Below are 16055 nucleotides of genomic sequence, written 5' to 3'. Positions count from 1 at the left end.
CGCGCGCTGCGGGCTCCCGCCCCGCGGGGCCTCCTCCGGTGCCGGCGCCGGGCCCGGCCGGCACGCGGCCTCGGGGCCCTGCTGCTTAGCGGCGCGCGGGCCGGGCCTGCGAGGGGCGAGGGGTGAGGGGCGCGGGCTGCGGGCTGCGGGCCGGGCCTGCCGCGCGAGCCCGCCCTGCCCTGCCCGGCCGGCCCCCGGGGCCTCCGCCCCACGCCGCCCGCCACGGCCCTCTGGCGCCCGCGGCCGCCCCGCGCCGGTGCCCGCAGCCCGCGCCCCGCCCCCACGGCCCGGCGGCGCGGCCATGGCGCTGGGCGGGGGCTGCACCCACCTGCATGGGCGGCATTCCCTCGGCCATTTCCCCGCGCAGCGCCGGCTCCTGGTGGCAGACCTCCTCCGGAGGCAGAGCCTGGGCCCAGCTCCAGCTCCCGCTGTCCAGCCCCAGGCCCTGGATGCCCAGCTGCTGAGGCTGCGGCCGTGTTGACACAAACTGCATCCTGGGAGTGCTGTTCCCCGCTCGGGCCGGCCAGGGAGAGGAAGAACGTTTTCCAGGCGCCTTCCCCCTCGCCGGGGCCGGACAGCTCCATCTACAGCCCGTAGGAGCAAACAGTCCCCTTTGGCGGCGCTCCCCGCCCCTCCGCCGCCAGCACGCCAGCCAATGGCTTCCGAGCTCCTGCCCTCCTGCGGGGACTGCCGGGGCCGCTCCGGGGCCTCCAAAGTGGCCCTGGGCGGATATGCTCGTTAGAGCCCCTCAGTCTGGGATGGCCTGCCCTGAAGTCCCAAACAATGCAGGGGGCTGAACCGTGGGCTTGATTTCTGTTAATGCTGCAAATACATATTGGGCATCCCAAGGGAAAATGGTGCCTGACCATTGAAAATTTTGCAAGAGTAATTGTGTCTCCAGATTCTTCTGGCTGGTCCCCTTCCCTCACTCCTTTGCGGGCTTGACCTCCCCACTCTTCCTCTTCCCAAGCCAAATTTACCTGGATCGGTTCCAGGCCTTTGCACTGGTCTGGATGATAAAGAAGTGATCTGGGCTAATGTGTCACAAGAGGACCAAACTCTCCCTCCCAGATAAGGTGCGCTGCGTTTTAAGAGCAGCCTCTTCCAAAATCTTTAAATACAGGTCAACATCACTTTCAAGCTTAGGGCCAAGGCAGAGGAGGCACCAGGGAGAGGCCAGGGTAGGCTGATGGAGAGGATGGGGAGGGGGAGGGTCATGCATTCATTCCAGGAGTGTCTACTGAGTAACTGCTGTGTGCAGGCGCTGCTCAGGCAGAGGGTGGGCTTTGCAGGTGGATACACCTGAGTTTAAATTCCAAACTCCCCACTCACTAGCTGTGACTGTGAGCGATTTATTTAACTTCTCTGAGCTTCAGTAGGTCTCTTCTGATGCCTGTTCCACAGCTGTAAAATCAAATGAGATGAGAACAGTGAGAACACTACATAGTAGGCGCTCAACAAGGGTAGTTACCCCCAAAAGGCAAGTCCTTGTAATAATCCTCAGAATAGTGTCTACTCTGTCTTCCTAAATGACTAGGCCCTGCCTTGTTACGACAGAGACCTCCAAGGCTTATCGCCCTGTGCAGAGGCAGACCAGCCACAGAACGACCCTAGAGTGGTACCCTTGTGTTCCAATGCACCTAATAATAAAGGGCCTTATTGGTCCGAGTGAGACATGCGCTTAGAGTGCCATATGCAGGACAATTACCACACACCTTCTCCGTTAGGCACCCTTCCAGGACACAGAATGAGTATCTCATGGACTTAGAACCATCCTCAGGGAGCTTACAGGCTAGTGAAGATTATGTTCCCAGAAGTCAGGGCTCTCCTTCCCTCTGTCCCCTGGCCAAGGGCTGCCCTCATGATTGTAAATATCATGTCCACATTATTAGGGGGACCAGGCAAGTGGAGCTGGACATATCCAGGTAAATTCATCTTCACCAGCAAGACATCTCAGAGCACACTTTCTGACCCACAGATCATTAACCATCTTCCCTCTTTCCTGGAGATAGAAAAGAGAGGCTAGTTTAGTCCCAAGGGTTTAAGCTATATTTTCAGTATAAAGCAGTTAAAATTAATTCCCTTCCTAAACATTACACTATTTATAATAACTACTTCTCTTTTTACATAATAGGACACCACTGCTGTACATCCACTTCAGGTTTCTCCTTCACAGAGGGCAGATTTTCACATGGCCAGCCACACTTTCACCCCTTGCAGCTAGAGAATGGCTCCCCAGGGCCAGAGGTTCAGCTTACTGTCATATGAGCAAAGCTACTCAACTCAAACAGAATATAAGTGCACAGGCTTCATTGTACTAGCATTTTTTATAACCACCAAGCCTAGCAACCACAGGACACAGAAACCGGTAGAGGATACAGCAGGAGGGTGTGAATGGGGGGATTAGAGGCACTTCCCAGCAGGAAAACAAGAAGGGCCATGAGGATGGGGCTGCTGTAGCAGCACAGGCCATGGACCCTCTTGTGGGTACTCCAGAGACCAGTGGGCTGATGGGGCTGAGACATTTGCTAGGGTGGGAGAGATCCTGTACCTGGAAGAGGCGTCTGGTCATTAGACTTGTTTCTATGAACCACTGGGTAACTATGAGGCAATTATCTACCTTACTGTGGAGCAGAATGAGCAACTGGATAAAGTGGAGTATAAAAGTCAAGTATCATCACTGATAAACTTTCTGGTAAGGGAATGACCCAGGCTGTCCCCTCAGTCTCTCAGGCGGGAGTTGACTGATTTTCATCTCCTCACCTAGGAATTCTATAGCTACTGCTCTGGACAGGGTATTTGAAGTGATAGATGCCAAACTAAAGGCTGTAGGAGAGGCCAAAGGAGAGGGAATTCATAAACACCACAACACTTACGTGTTATGATGGTTAATTTTAAGCACCTATTTGACTAAGCCAAAGGATGCCCAGAAAGCTGGTAAAACATTATTTCTGGGTGTGTCTGTGAGGGTGTTTCCAGAAGAAATTAGCATTTCAATCAATAGACTGAGTAAAGAAGATTGCCCTCACCAACATGGACAGGCATCATCCAATGCGTTGAGGGCCTGGATAGAACAAAAAGGCAGGGGAAGGATGAATTTGCTCTTTCTTTGAGCTGCTCCTGGCCTGTGGACATAGGTGCTTCTGGTTCTTGGGCCTTTGGACTCAGAATGAATTGCACCACTGGTTTTCCAGCTTGCAGATGGCAGATCATGGGACTTCTTGGCCTCCATACTTGCATGAGTGAACTCCTACTATGAATCTCCTCTTATATATCCCCATATGTCCTGATGGTTCTGTTTCTCTGGAGAACCCTAATCCACATATCTCTCATTTCCTAAGAACCCCTGGTGCTCCCTGTGCGCTCCAGTTCCTTTCAACAACTACAAGCTTTATTTGAGGAAGAAAACCTCTGGACTTACTCTGAGCTACGTGACGAGGGTAAGCAGATTTGCACTTCTATCTGGGTGCCTCCCCATGCCTAATTTAACAAGCAGACTTAAGAACCACAATGTTATTGATGAGAGAGGGAAAAGAGGGCAGCCTCAGATCCTCAAGCCCTCCTCACCCACCGGCATGTCCATGGTTACAACTTCCTGTCTTCACTTTAGGACACTGTCCCTAGATAGGCCAACCTCCAAGAAAGGGTAACTCCTTAGGTTTCAAAGTCACTGACATCCTGGGTGTGACTAAAAATCAGAGGCAGGGCTTTATGAAAAGGTGGGGGCTGGGGATAAGGTGATAAAGTGCCAAGACTACTTAGAAAAGGCAAAAAGTGTTAATGTGGGGATCCTAGTCAAATATTTTGTATTATACAGTTTTAAGGTCAATTTGCTCTTGCTAATGAGTTTTCAACATCCTTGCCTTTTTCAGATCCACCTTTTGCCAACATTTTTATTCAAAGTTAAATGCCAAAACACATATATGCATTTTCCTTCTCCCTCTCTCTCACTAACTTCTGCAAATTTCTGCATTAAACCTATGTAAGTTTGGAGAAAATTCTACTTTTTCCCTCGAGTTTACTCTGTCTACCTCTAATAGGCATTTCCTCACCTTCTTTGTAAGTCTTCACAGCAGATAAGTAAAGTTCACTGGCTCCTCTTTAGTTCTTAATGACTCTATGGTACTTTCGTCAGTCTTAATAAACATGTAATTGCTTGGGTGACTAGATGAGTAAGCTACCCAACAGTTCTAATGCAACAGGCACCTAGGGCTTAGAAACCCTTTATGCAGAAGACATGTTTTAGGTTAGTAATAATTGCAGTATGTTCTCTTGAATCTTCTCAATGGGCAACCCTTCAAGTGTGGATTTAACTGCTAAAACTGGTCAAAATTCATTCAAAATAAAGTCTAGTGCTCATGTTTTTCTAAATGCAACAAATAAGGTATTAAAGTCATTTATTATTGCTAAATACAAGCTGGTAATGACGCCACCAAGGTCCCTTTGTGTTCTTCAGCAAACTGCTTTTTTTTTTTAAGGATTGGCACCTGGGCTAACAACTGTTGCCAATCTTTTTTTTCTTTTGCTTTATCTCCCCAAAACCCCCCTGTACACAGTTGTATATCTTAGTTGCAGGTCCTTCTAGTTGTGGGATGTGGGACGCCGCCTCAACGTGGCCTGACGAGCGGCGCCATGTCCGCACCCAGGACCCGAACCCTGGGCCGCCGCAGCGGAGCACGTGAACCTAACCACTCGGCCACGGAGCCGGCCCCAGCAGGCTCACCCAGACAGAGGTTCCATGGTCCACGGCGCAGGCACTGGTACTGTTCCCATCTGTGCTCATCCCGAATCCTGCTGTGTTTTATATCCTGGGTCTCTGGACAGAGCCCGCAGCTGGCACAGCTGAAGTGAATGCTACTTTCCCTGCCTCCAGAGCCCTGAGTTAACCACCGAGGTCAGTCAGAACTTTTCAACAACTGTTCCCATCTCTTCATTTCCTCCTGGGTCCTGCCTCAGGAATCAAATTGTGACTTCCCATTGTGGATTCAAAGACCCTTTCTTAATCTCCAGTCTACAGCTCCCTGCTCCATTAAAGCAGGCTAACTGGTGATTTCCAGTCCAATAATTCACTTTCTCTTTCCATGATCTTCTAAACTTCCAGGCACATTAGAATCACTTGGGGGAACTTTAAAAAAACATCCAGGCCCCATCCCAGATGAATTAAATCATGCCAGGACAGGCCCTGGCATAAATTTGTTTAATTTTATTTTTCCTTTTTCTCCCCAAAGCCCCTCAGTACATAGTTGTATATAATTTTAGTTGTGGGTCCTTCTAGTTGTGGCATGTGGGATGCCACCTCAGTGTGGCTTGATGAGCGGTGTCATGTCTGTGCTGCACCAAGGATCCGAACCACCGAAACCCTGGGCCGCCAAAGCGGAGTGCACGAACTTTACTACTTGGCCACGGGGCCGGCCCCTTTTATTTTTTTAAGATTTTATGGCATAAACATTTTTTAAGCTCAGTGGGTTATTCTAATGTTCGGTCAAGAAGAAACCAGTGTCGCAGAGACTCCCTTCTGTTCCTCATATCCTCCTTTCAACCCCACAAGATCACCCTGGGGAAATGAACATCATAAATTGCTACTTATTGGCTAATAATAAAAAGATTGATTTAATTGTTCTGGTTCATTGTTTTTATCCTGTTTACTCATTGAGATTGGCTTGTAGATATTGTTTTTCTTATACAATGTTTTTAAACCATAGACTCAGAGCCAAGAACTGACTTGATGTACATAGCTTTAAGTACATCCTTAATTTTGAATTCTGCTTATTTAACCCAACCTTTCTAGTAATGTGTCTGCCTTCCTAATTTGTTATAATTCCTCATATACATAAAACTGGTTATCTGGCAGAAGTTGCTGGTAGAAGTCAACACATTATGTAAGTTAACCTAAGACTTTCTGCATCAAACTTTGTTTTCAATCTCTGCTCACTTACACTTCTGTTCTCCCACTCCTCCCCAAATTGCAATCCCAGGCTAGCTTCTCCCCAGCACAGGCAAGCAAACTGGAGGTGAAGAAATGACCACTGCCCAGTCTTGAATGAAGAGAAACACCAACAACATCCAGGAAGTTGTTTAACTGGCCAACAAGTAATTCTCCTGCACCTACTTTATCAACACTTTCTTCTTAGGCCTACAATGTCTCAAAGCACTTCTTAAGACCTTGCCTCATTTGAGTCTCACTAGACCTACATAAACTTGGTAACGTGTATTATCTTCACACTACAAGAAAACCAAAGCAAGATTAAAACTCTGGCCTCCTGACTTCCTTTCCAGGACCTTTTCCATTACAATAATCCTTATTCTTATAAAACCATTAAAAATGCTATACACAAAATGTTTTACATTACATAAAATTTACAGGGAGAAATAATCACCAAATGACTCCGGCACCCTGGAACAACCGTTGTTATTTGGTGTGTTTTCCTACGCTTAAAAAATGCAGTCAAAGGCATACTGTGTATTTAAAACAAAATCTTACAGTTTTGCTAGAATTTTGTCAGTCTGTGGCTTTGGAGTAATTATAATATGGTTAGAATGAGACTATTCTGTAAGAATGCATACCTCTCCAAGGTGTTTATTCTGCTGTCAAAGCAATCACTCAATAGGGCAGAATCTGGAGAGAAAGCAGACAAGGAAAACAGGACCAAGAAGTAAAATCTTAAATTCTATGATTTTAGTGTTGGAAAGGACCTTCTATTATCATCTTGTTCAATGAGCACATACATTAGAATTACGAAAACGAGAGCTACACAAATTAAGTGCTTGCTCCATATCAAGTAGGTATAGAATGTTAAGCTAGGACCAGAATCCAGTTTTTAACCCTAGTCAGGTGGTCTTCCCACTGTACAATGACTCATCAAGCGTCCATGTCCCTAACAGCACGTGGCACCATGAGGGATACAAAATCAGACATGGCCTCCATTCTCGGGTAGCTTAACTGTTAGACCAGTTTCAAGATTTTACAGTAAATACTGGCTTTGTTAATAAACACACACAAAGCCAGATAGCCCAATGAGGTTTTATCAACATTTTATTTGAAACGTAACCTGGCAGTTTTTACAGCATTGTAGCACACTGCTTTTGAGGCTCCTCTGATTGGACTGTATCTATCTGCGTTCTTTCACCGGGGGCTGGTCTTAGAGGTATGAAATAAGTTTTTGTCTTGAAGAGGTAATTTGACCAAGTTGACAAAAGTCATTGTGTGTGTGTGTGTGTATATAATTATGGCCAGAGTTACACATTTAGAAAGAAACTGGAGCAAGGACAGAAAGGGAGGAATAACATCCTAGAAAGGGACAAATTACTCCTTTTGCAAGATACAAAAACAGCACCTTCCAGGTGCTTTATGCAAGGGACAATAAGCTCTGGTCTGCTAGTGCTGATGAAGCAGAAGTCTTTTATGGAACCCTGATACAGGTGAAACAGATTCTCTCCAATCCTGATAGCACTAGAAATGCCAAACTGTGCCACTGTTTGCCCATTCCCAAGTGAATCTACCAGGCCCAGAGATCCTGATGCAGGGACCATAGGACCTTCCCACCTGACTACGGCTGAGTGAACCAAGATGAGCATGTAACCCAAGGGCAGCCAATCCAAGGGCTGGCTGGAAACTTGTGGCCTGGTTTAGAAAGAGGAGCTGGGCCAGATGCCACACCTTAGAATCTGAACTAAGAAAAACCAAGAGAATCAGAGCCACATGATTTCATAGCACACAGAAACTTGTGGGAGCCAGGAGACACAGAAAAGATGGAGTAAATAGGCTCAACGGAAGCAAGAGATGGTAGGAAAAAGCTGAGACATCAAGCAATCACGTGCTTCTGTAGAGCAGCCTCAGTTCTCGACTTCCCACCTCAAGCTCAGCTGGCTTTACGACCCTCTCTCTGGTTGGTCCCGTACACCTTTCCTGATGGCTGCCATCTGACACCTTCTATGTGTCAGGCTTTATGCCAAGCACTTCCACCTAGGTCTCCCCCTAAACCTTAACACCTCCTGTTGTACAGATAAGGAACCCAAGCTCGTGATGGTTATATAATGTTACTTCCGATGATGCCAGGACTTGAATCTAGGTCTGACTCGGAGTCCATGCTCTAAACCATGAAGCTGTACTAACCTGCTTTAGTCCTTAAGACCCTGTGCAGTCCCCATCCCCGATGCCCCAACTTGACCTGACTTGAACACCCTTTGCTTGTAAAAGCCTGAGACTTCCCTAGTCAAAGAATGTCCTATGTACAAACCCTGACTGCTTCCCTGGCTACAGATGAAGCAGAGTGAAGAGAAGAGGGTCAAAGGGATCCACCACGCACACAGCAGACATAGACCTGACGATGACAGAATCTCTGGTCTATAAGAACCTTTTGGGGAAAGACTTGTTTTTACTCATTGCTACTGAACACCCCTCAGGCAGCTGTTGAGGATGCTTTTTGTTGTCTAAGAAGCTATGATATAGAAGAGGGATGCGGTGTCCTGCCCCTCCTCAAGAGGAAACCTGAGCAGAAATTTGGCTTCTCCATCCCATTTGCAATGAACAGATAAAGGAACTCGGGTCCTTTTTAATCAACAAGGCTTTTGTGGACTGAGACAATGAACATTTGTTATTCCCCAGCAAGCCACAGGGCCTGGTCGTGGTTGAGATAGGCACGGACACTCAAATCTCTCAAAAATGCTCCAAAAAGCAGCCCAGCAGAGTCTCCCAATGGGAACTCTGCAGACTATCATCAATGATGAGGGAAGTGATGGAAGGCCCTGCTCTGGCTGGAGCTCAGCTATGGTATTGCCAATATCAAATGTCCAGCAGAAAGGAGCAGAGTTATCTTCTTTCACTTTCTAGATAAGCAATCAACTTCCACTTATTTTCATATCTGTGGCTGAATCAGAGGTTCATCTAATGGTGACAATGAAATGCCTGGTAAGCGACGTGTGGATCTGGTTATAGTCAACACCTGGATCCACTCAGAAGATGGTGCCCATTTACATGTGACAGCACAGACTTCTTAGCCCAGAGGGCAGACTGATGAAGGGCACATTTCTGGGTTTTCCTCCTTCATATCATGTCTGGTCATGACAACCAATCCTCAGGTACTTCTTCAACTGCAGAGTTAAATGCATGGTTTCTCTCAGGAGCCCTTGATGGGCCAACAGTTTCTCCTCCACACACCGAAACCTTTCTGTTGGACTTTATTTTCCACTGGTCCATTTTACTTCCCTACCCTGAATCTTAAGCAAACAACCTCTGATTTAGAGCTAGCCTGGAGTTCTACCTGATGGAGGACTGCTGGAGGGAAAAGAGACCAGAATGTACAATAGCTGAACCTCCTAGTTTATAAGAGGCCTGATGGTTAGGATAACACCTACTTCCATCTTTCTGCCATGGCCCTGCCCAGCCCCTTTCACTCAGCTTCTTGCCCCATTGGTACTTGTACTGTGTTCACTTCTTGCCAAAGTCTGGGTCCCTGTTGGCTACAGTGCCTCGCAGAAGGGACTGTGGGATCTATCGGCAGCATCTTAACCCACAGGGCTCTTCCATTAATCAGCTGTGTCCTCAGTAAATCTTTGAGTAAAATCTTCCATGTTATCTAGTCCAACATCACATGTAGTGTAGGAACACCTTCTCCAGCACACCCTGGCAAATGCTCAAATCCGTTCAGAAAAAGAGAGCTCACCACCTAAAGAGAGCACTTTGATTCTTCTCCCTTTTCACTAGGGAGATCGAGGTGCAAAACAGGGCTGGATCTCACCCTCAAGTTCTCAGTGGGTTCACTCTAGTGAAACTGGAACCCTGGCTTTGGGATTCCCAGAACACCCAAATTTAACCACGATATGGCTCCAGATTCTAGTTAGAAAACTCTTCATCCCGATATGCCAGGGCTCTGCTCATCACCTGTCTTGGTTTGTTTTATACCCTTGGGTTTTTTCATCACCTTCAGACTAAGTCATGACAGTGGACTAGCTCTTACACACATTTCTCAGGTCTCCCACGATCCCTAGTATTGTGAATGTCACAGAGCATGTTTTATAAATGTTACGATCCTACAGAGCAGCATGTTCAGACAGAGCCTGCCCAGGAGCAAAGCTAGCCAGGGTAACACTTTTTCCTAGTGTGGTTACACACTACTAGGTAGGATGAAGGTTCGGCTAGGTGATAAGGAAAAAATGAGTCTTATCACTTCATCAAGAAAGTGCCCTGTCTAAATACTCGCAGACCTTGTTCCAGGCATCTTGGGAAGATTCAGGGGAAACAAGAGTACAGGAATAAACAGCTTTTCTGCCCAAGACTTAGGGCTTCTGCATTCTCTTTCTGTTTTCTACCTCAGGCTCCAAGCAAGAGTAAAACAACAAATCAAATTGATTTCAGTCAAGTTTCAGCAAGAATGTCTCCGCTTTGATTATGCTGTCTTATTTGGCTTTGCCTGGATAGAAGCCAGAATAGGGACAGGATTTTGGCAGGAGAAGGAATGTATCATAACATTTTTTTCCCTTTTTTTTTTTTTTTAAATTTCTAAGGGCTCACTTTTTTCCTTTCATCAGCCTCACTTTGCAGATGACAATGTGATATCTGTAAAAGGAAAGGGACTTATGCCCAACTGCAAAGCCACTTAGGAGTGAGACCAGGCTCAGATGCTTCCAGGTGATTGAGTTACCCCAGCAAAAGAACACATGGTAGCCACCATCCTAGGAGCGAAACAAGCAAGAGGAGGCTGTCCTTGTGTGCACAGAGCTGAGCTCTGTGATCAAGCAAGTCCCTCAGTTTGTCCACTGCCAATGGGGTAGAGCCAGAGGGAGTGAGCACACACACTGATGGCTCAAGAAAGCTGCGTTATAACACTATCTCACGACTGAGGAAATGAAAGCTGAGTCCGCTGCACTTTCTGAAACTGTAATGCTTCTGGAAAGTGCTGTGATCTTTTCTGCTGACAACTGTCAAGAACATCAGACCAGCAATGGAAAAACCAGCTTATTGGCTTGGAAACAGTAAGAATTTGACATAAATGACTCTAAGAAATATGGTTCAGGCACAAGTTTTAGGCTGTTCTGTCATTTCTCTGGGATCTCTAGCTTTTAAAGCTGGGGCTGAGAACACTGCTCCCAATTTTTTAACCAGGACCTTGACAAAGGTTTCTAGCAGTATAAGTGCCAGGAAGAGCCTGAATGCTTCAAATCAAGCTGGTGCAAATTAAGAACTGTCCTCCTTAAAAAGCTTTTAAAGTCCGATTTCTTGCTCCCCCAATATTAAACAAAATCTATTAGGAGAATTAATCTAGGAAACCTGGGAAGGCCATCTGGTGTTATTTGGGGAGAGGCAGTACATAAGCCCATGAACAAACAGGAGCTGGCGTCAGGGAGGAGCAGGAACATGGACCCAGGCTTGAGCACTTTCTTCTAGCAACCATCCTACCATCAATGAATTGACACAAGCCTCAGTCAGACATTCCCGGCCCTCACCATGGGCTTCTAGCTTTGGAGGCTCTTCCCACACACCTGTCTCTACCTGGAGCTACAATTAGTATCAATCTACTACCCTGTGACGGATTACCAGAGGCCAAATCTTGCTTTCCAACCTCTCTGCAACATTCTTATAACTTCTGCTTAGGTAATATTTTTGAAAAGATGGGGATGCTGGGCTTCTTTCCAGGTCTTTCTGGGTTTCAAGGTGTGGTGCTCTTGTAATGTTGCTGAAGTTCCGAAACACAAGCATGTCACTAGCCAAGCGTACAGGACCCCAAACTCAACGACGTGCCAGATGGTCATTACTGCGGGGGTAGAGGGGCTGTGGGCGTTTCTCTCGCCCTGCTGCGAGCCTGGATAACCACGAAAGGCGGGGGATTCACAAAACTCCCCCTCCACTCCCTTCCCCATACCACTGATTGGCTTCCAGACCTTCAGTGTTAACGGCTAGGCCAGAGGTTTCGAGCCCAGTTAGGAGGGGGCCTGGAGGGTCAGGCGGCTGTCCAGAGGGATCACTGTCGCCCCCACAGCCTCCGTTGTGGCCGGAGCGCAGGTGGTCCTTGAGCGTCTGTTTGTAGCGGAAGCTGCGGCCGCAGTAGGCGCAGGGGTAGGGCCGCTCGCCGGTGTGGATACGCTGGTGCTTCATGAGGTGGTGCTTGCGGATGAAGCTCTTGCCACAGTGCGCACAGCTGAAGGGCCGCTCGCCCGTGTGCAGCCGCCGGTGGTTCAGCAGGTGCTCCTTGCGCATAAAGCTCTTGCTGCAGTCAGTGCACGGGTAAGGCCGCTCGCCTGTGTGGATCATCTGGTGGCGAATCAGGGCCGAGTGGCCGTTGAAGTCAATGCCACACTGCGGGCAGGAGAAAGGCCGCTCCTGCGCGTGCCCCCGCTGGTGGAGCAGGAGGCTGATCTTCAGGCTGAAGCTCCGGCCGCACTGCGCGCAGCGGAAGGGCCGCTCGCTGGCGTGAGCCCGCCGGTGGCTGGTGAGGCGGGCCTGGTCGGCGAAGCGCTTGGGGCAGTCGGGGCAGGGGAAGGGGCGCTCAGTGCTGTTATGGACCCGGAGGTGGTAGGTCAGTCTTGACGGGTGAGTGAAAGTCCTGGCGCAGTGGGGGCAGGTGGGGGGTGTCTCCGCGGCTTGGGCCTGGGAGCTGCTGCTGAGGTCGGCCTGCTGCGGAAAGTGCTTGGGGCACTGGGCACAGGGTAAGGGGTGCTCACCAGTGTGGCTGCATTGGTGGGTCAGCAACATGTCTTGGCTGAGGCTCTTGCCACAGTGGTGGCATGAGAACACTTGCTCCCCCGCTGGAGGCGGGAGGGGGTAGCTTCCCAACTGAGTAAAAGTCACTTGTCCCTCAGGGGCTTCAGCCAGGTCAGGGGCTGGACGTCCAAAAGTTGTCATGGATGCCGACTGCTGGCTTTTGAAAGCCACATCTGAAAAAGTATCCTTTGCTGCTGCTGCTGGTGGAGAAGAGAAGGTGACCGGAACCTCAGGGCACAAGGAGGCTCTAGCAAGGCCTTCAGCTTTGATGACAAGCTCTTCATCTGAAAGAAAGGACTCAGAGTCATGCCTGTCCACACCTGTCTGTGGCAACTCTTAGTCCTCCTGCCCTGCTCTAACAGACTGCCTGAGCCCTTCGCTGGCTCTGATAAGAAGCTCAGGGAGGGCTGAGATAATCATCAAGGCGTCTGTGGTCCCTGTGGCAAATCAGAGAACTCACGACTGCACCTCTGCAACGCTCCCTGCTTGGAAAAGGAAAAACCTGCGCATCAAGCTTCCCAGCAGTACTTCATTCTGTTTCTCCTCTTCACGACCTTTCAGCGATTCTCTGGTGCCTAGTGTGACAAGGCCTAAAATCACGTACTTATCTATTCCTACTCCTCTTCATTCTGCCAGGTAACTCCTTCACTGCAGTCAGCTGTCTCTCTACTTTCGCTGAAAGTAAAGTATACATTTCTGCTTTTACATCTTTGCTCATTCTGTCCTCTTTTGTGGAATGCACCCCCTCTCTTCCTATCTTCCCAAATTATACCCAACCATATCATACCAGTCTTCTAAGGCCCAGTTCTGGCTTCACATCCTTCTTTAGGCTTTATCTAAATACTAAACTAAAACTGATGCATGTTCTCCAAACTTCTCATTTCTTTCACGTTAGTCATCCATCCCACTCACCCTTCACATTTAACAACAGGCATGCCTAGCAATGATATGTGTGTCCTCAATATTTTAATTTTTATTTCCTAGAGCCTAAAAGAACACAGGGCATAGAAGATATTAAAAAACAGGTTGCGTTAAGTTATAGAAAGAATTGGGTCCCTTCTGACCTTGAGATTCTCTTCTATAATTCAGATGGCAAAATACAGCTGGTGCTAAATATCTTAGAAGGAAGATATTTGTTTCTTCTCCCATCGTGTTTTCCTGAGGGAGAGCTCTTCATTAACATTCCCATTTGCGCCTCTCCAATGACATTTTTGTCTCCACTGCTTGTCCCCCCCGCCACTTTGTTCTATCCTTTCTACACAATCTTCAAATGTTCTTCTTTATCTTCATACTTTTGGTCCATCTGCATGCACTTATTTTTCTTCCTCTGACAATTCTAATTTGTTGTTACATTTAAGAGTGTTTTCTCACTTAAAATTTATCTTAGTTTCATTTCTAGCTTACTTGAGTGTGTCTCCTCCCACCCCTCTTTTTCTCCATTCTTCTCTCACTTCTGCCCCCACACCCCTTCACCTGCTGTCTGCGGTCAGTCCTGGTGTAAGCTGTTCTGGGCATGGATGTTTCCTCCATTACTCACCGGCATAGGTGCCTTTGTATACGTCACTCTCCTTGGACGCCTGTGGGGCCCCAGCCTGGGGCTCTTCCTCTTGTTTAATCCAAGAAAGAATATCTGATGTTGAAATGCCAGGCTCTATTTGTGGGGGACAAAGAGAATGCCCTTCAGGGGACTGACTCAAAAAGTGACAATAATCATGTGGGTTTGTTGAACACTATGTTTTGTACAAATACTTATCTCTAACTAACCATCACAACAAAACTGAATCAGCCTTTTAAAAAAATGCATATATCAAGAGCACCAGTTCAAAATGAAACCAAATTGATGTATTTTTATATGATATACTCAGCCTGATTCACTATTTTCAGTGAGCCCACTTCAAAAGAAATCAATTTTTATTTTGGAGGTGACACCTGAAATAATCTAGAATCAACAGTACCTGTCATTTCATTAGCACACTTATTTTCAAAATGTTCTCACTTTTTTCTCTCACAGCTTTTTTATGAAATAATGAAGCAGGTAATATTTTCTCCATTTAAGTGGCCAATAAGGAAGTATTTACAGTGAAACGCCATATTATCAAAGGTCTGCTTTAAAATACAGCAGACAGGGGCTGGCCCCGTGGCCGAGTGGTTGGGTTCTCTCGCTCCGCTTCCGGCGGCCCAGGGTTTGGATCCTGGGTGTGGACATGGCACCGCTGGTTAGGCCACGCTGAGGCGGCGTCCCACGTGCCACAACTAGAAGGACCCACAACTAAAATATACAGCTATGTACCGGGGGGGCTTTGGGGAGGAAAAAAAAAAAGCAGGAAAAAAAAAAACATTGCCAACAGTTGTTAGCTCAGGTACCAATCTTTAAAAAAATAAAATAAAATAAAATACAGCAGAAAAAAGCAAAAGAAACAAAACTGACCAAAAAAGTTTTTCTTAAATGTTAATTAAAAAAACAAATACATTTCCAAAATTACAAAGTTATATCAGTTTAAACACAGATCTGACTGCTCAGAAACATACTTTTCAGGTTCCCAATTCTGGGCTCTTTCCAAGAGATCCTACTACCTTTGCCTATCAAATGATACAGGTCAGGGGCCAGCCCCGTGGCCGAGTGGTTAAGTTCTCGAGTTCCGCTTTGGTGGCTCAGGGTTTCAGTGGTTCGGATCCTGGGTGCAGACATGGCACCGCTCATCAGGCCATGCTGAGGCGGCGTCCCACATAGCACAACCAGAGGCTCTCACAACTAGAATATACGACTACGTACCAGGGGGCTTTGGGGAGGAGGAGAAGAAGAAAAAAAGAAAGATTGGCAACAGATGTTAGCTCAGGTGCCAATCTTTAAAGAAAAAATGATCCAGGTCATTGTTTCCTGAATCCTGGGATGGTGGAGAATAGTATTTGCAAGTTCCTCAGGCCTTGGGGATTCTTTTGGAAAGAAAAAAGAACAGCCTCTCAAGGCTTTGCACATAACATGCCTCATTTGGTCAGCACAGAAACAGCTGTGTTTGCTATTCCAGCCGAGGCATATATAGCCTTTTTTGGCCTAAAAGGACAAGCTGGCAAGCTGACAAGGTCCAAAGAGTAAATTCAAGCTCTCTATATTATTTCTCAAAAAAGCCTTGTAGGCAGGTTATGGTTTTATTCCTAGAAAATGAACAGAACTCACTGTTTTTCCCAATGCCTTTCAAATCAAGTAGAGACCACTGAAACCTAAATGTGTGCCCAAAGCAGAGATAAGAGGTTAGACAAGAGTAAGGCCTCAAAGACTGTCAGACTGCACAGATGGAAAAACACAGGTTTTAGTGTACGTGGCAGGTTGCCTCTCAGCTTCCTACTCTGAGCCACAAGG

At 47.3% G+C, this 16055-nt stretch overlaps 2 protein-coding genes across 3 annotated transcripts in view; both read right to left on the bottom strand.

The window, feature by feature from the left end:
• The window catches only part of ZNF282 (zinc finger protein 282), a 28149-nt gene extending 26742 nt beyond the window's left edge, over positions 1-1407 (bottom strand). The window contains exon 1 of one of the 2 annotated variants that reach the window (XM_070515387.1): positions 329-1407. In XM_070515387.1, coding sequence (XP_070371488.1) covers positions 329-493 — 165 coding nt within the window. In that variant the 5' untranslated portion in view covers positions 494-1407. The remainder of the gene's footprint in view (positions 1-328) is intronic. The other variant, XM_044764900.2, reaches the window with a different exon arrangement.
• Positions 1408-4380: 2973 nt separating this feature from the next.
• The window catches only part of ZNF398 (zinc finger protein 398), a 31106-nt gene continuing 19431 nt past the window's right edge, over positions 4381-16055 (bottom strand). The window contains exons 5-6 of the mRNA XM_044765033.2: positions 14235-14348; positions 4381-12981 (exon numbers count right to left, since the gene is read on the bottom strand). Coding sequence (XP_044620968.1) covers positions 11825-12981; positions 14235-14348 — 1271 coding nt within the window. The 3' untranslated portion in view covers positions 4381-11824. The remainder of the gene's footprint in view (positions 12982-14234; positions 14349-16055) is intronic.

This window comes from Equus asinus, chromosome 1 (assembly GCF_041296235.1).
Source record: "Equus asinus isolate D_3611 breed Donkey chromosome 1, EquAss-T2T_v2, whole genome shotgun sequence".
In the NCBI taxonomy this organism is placed as follows: domain Eukaryota; kingdom Metazoa; phylum Chordata; class Mammalia; order Perissodactyla; family Equidae; genus Equus; species Equus asinus.
The sequence above is the reverse complement of the archived record's forward strand: the minus strand, read 5'-3'. Positions and strand labels throughout refer to the sequence as shown.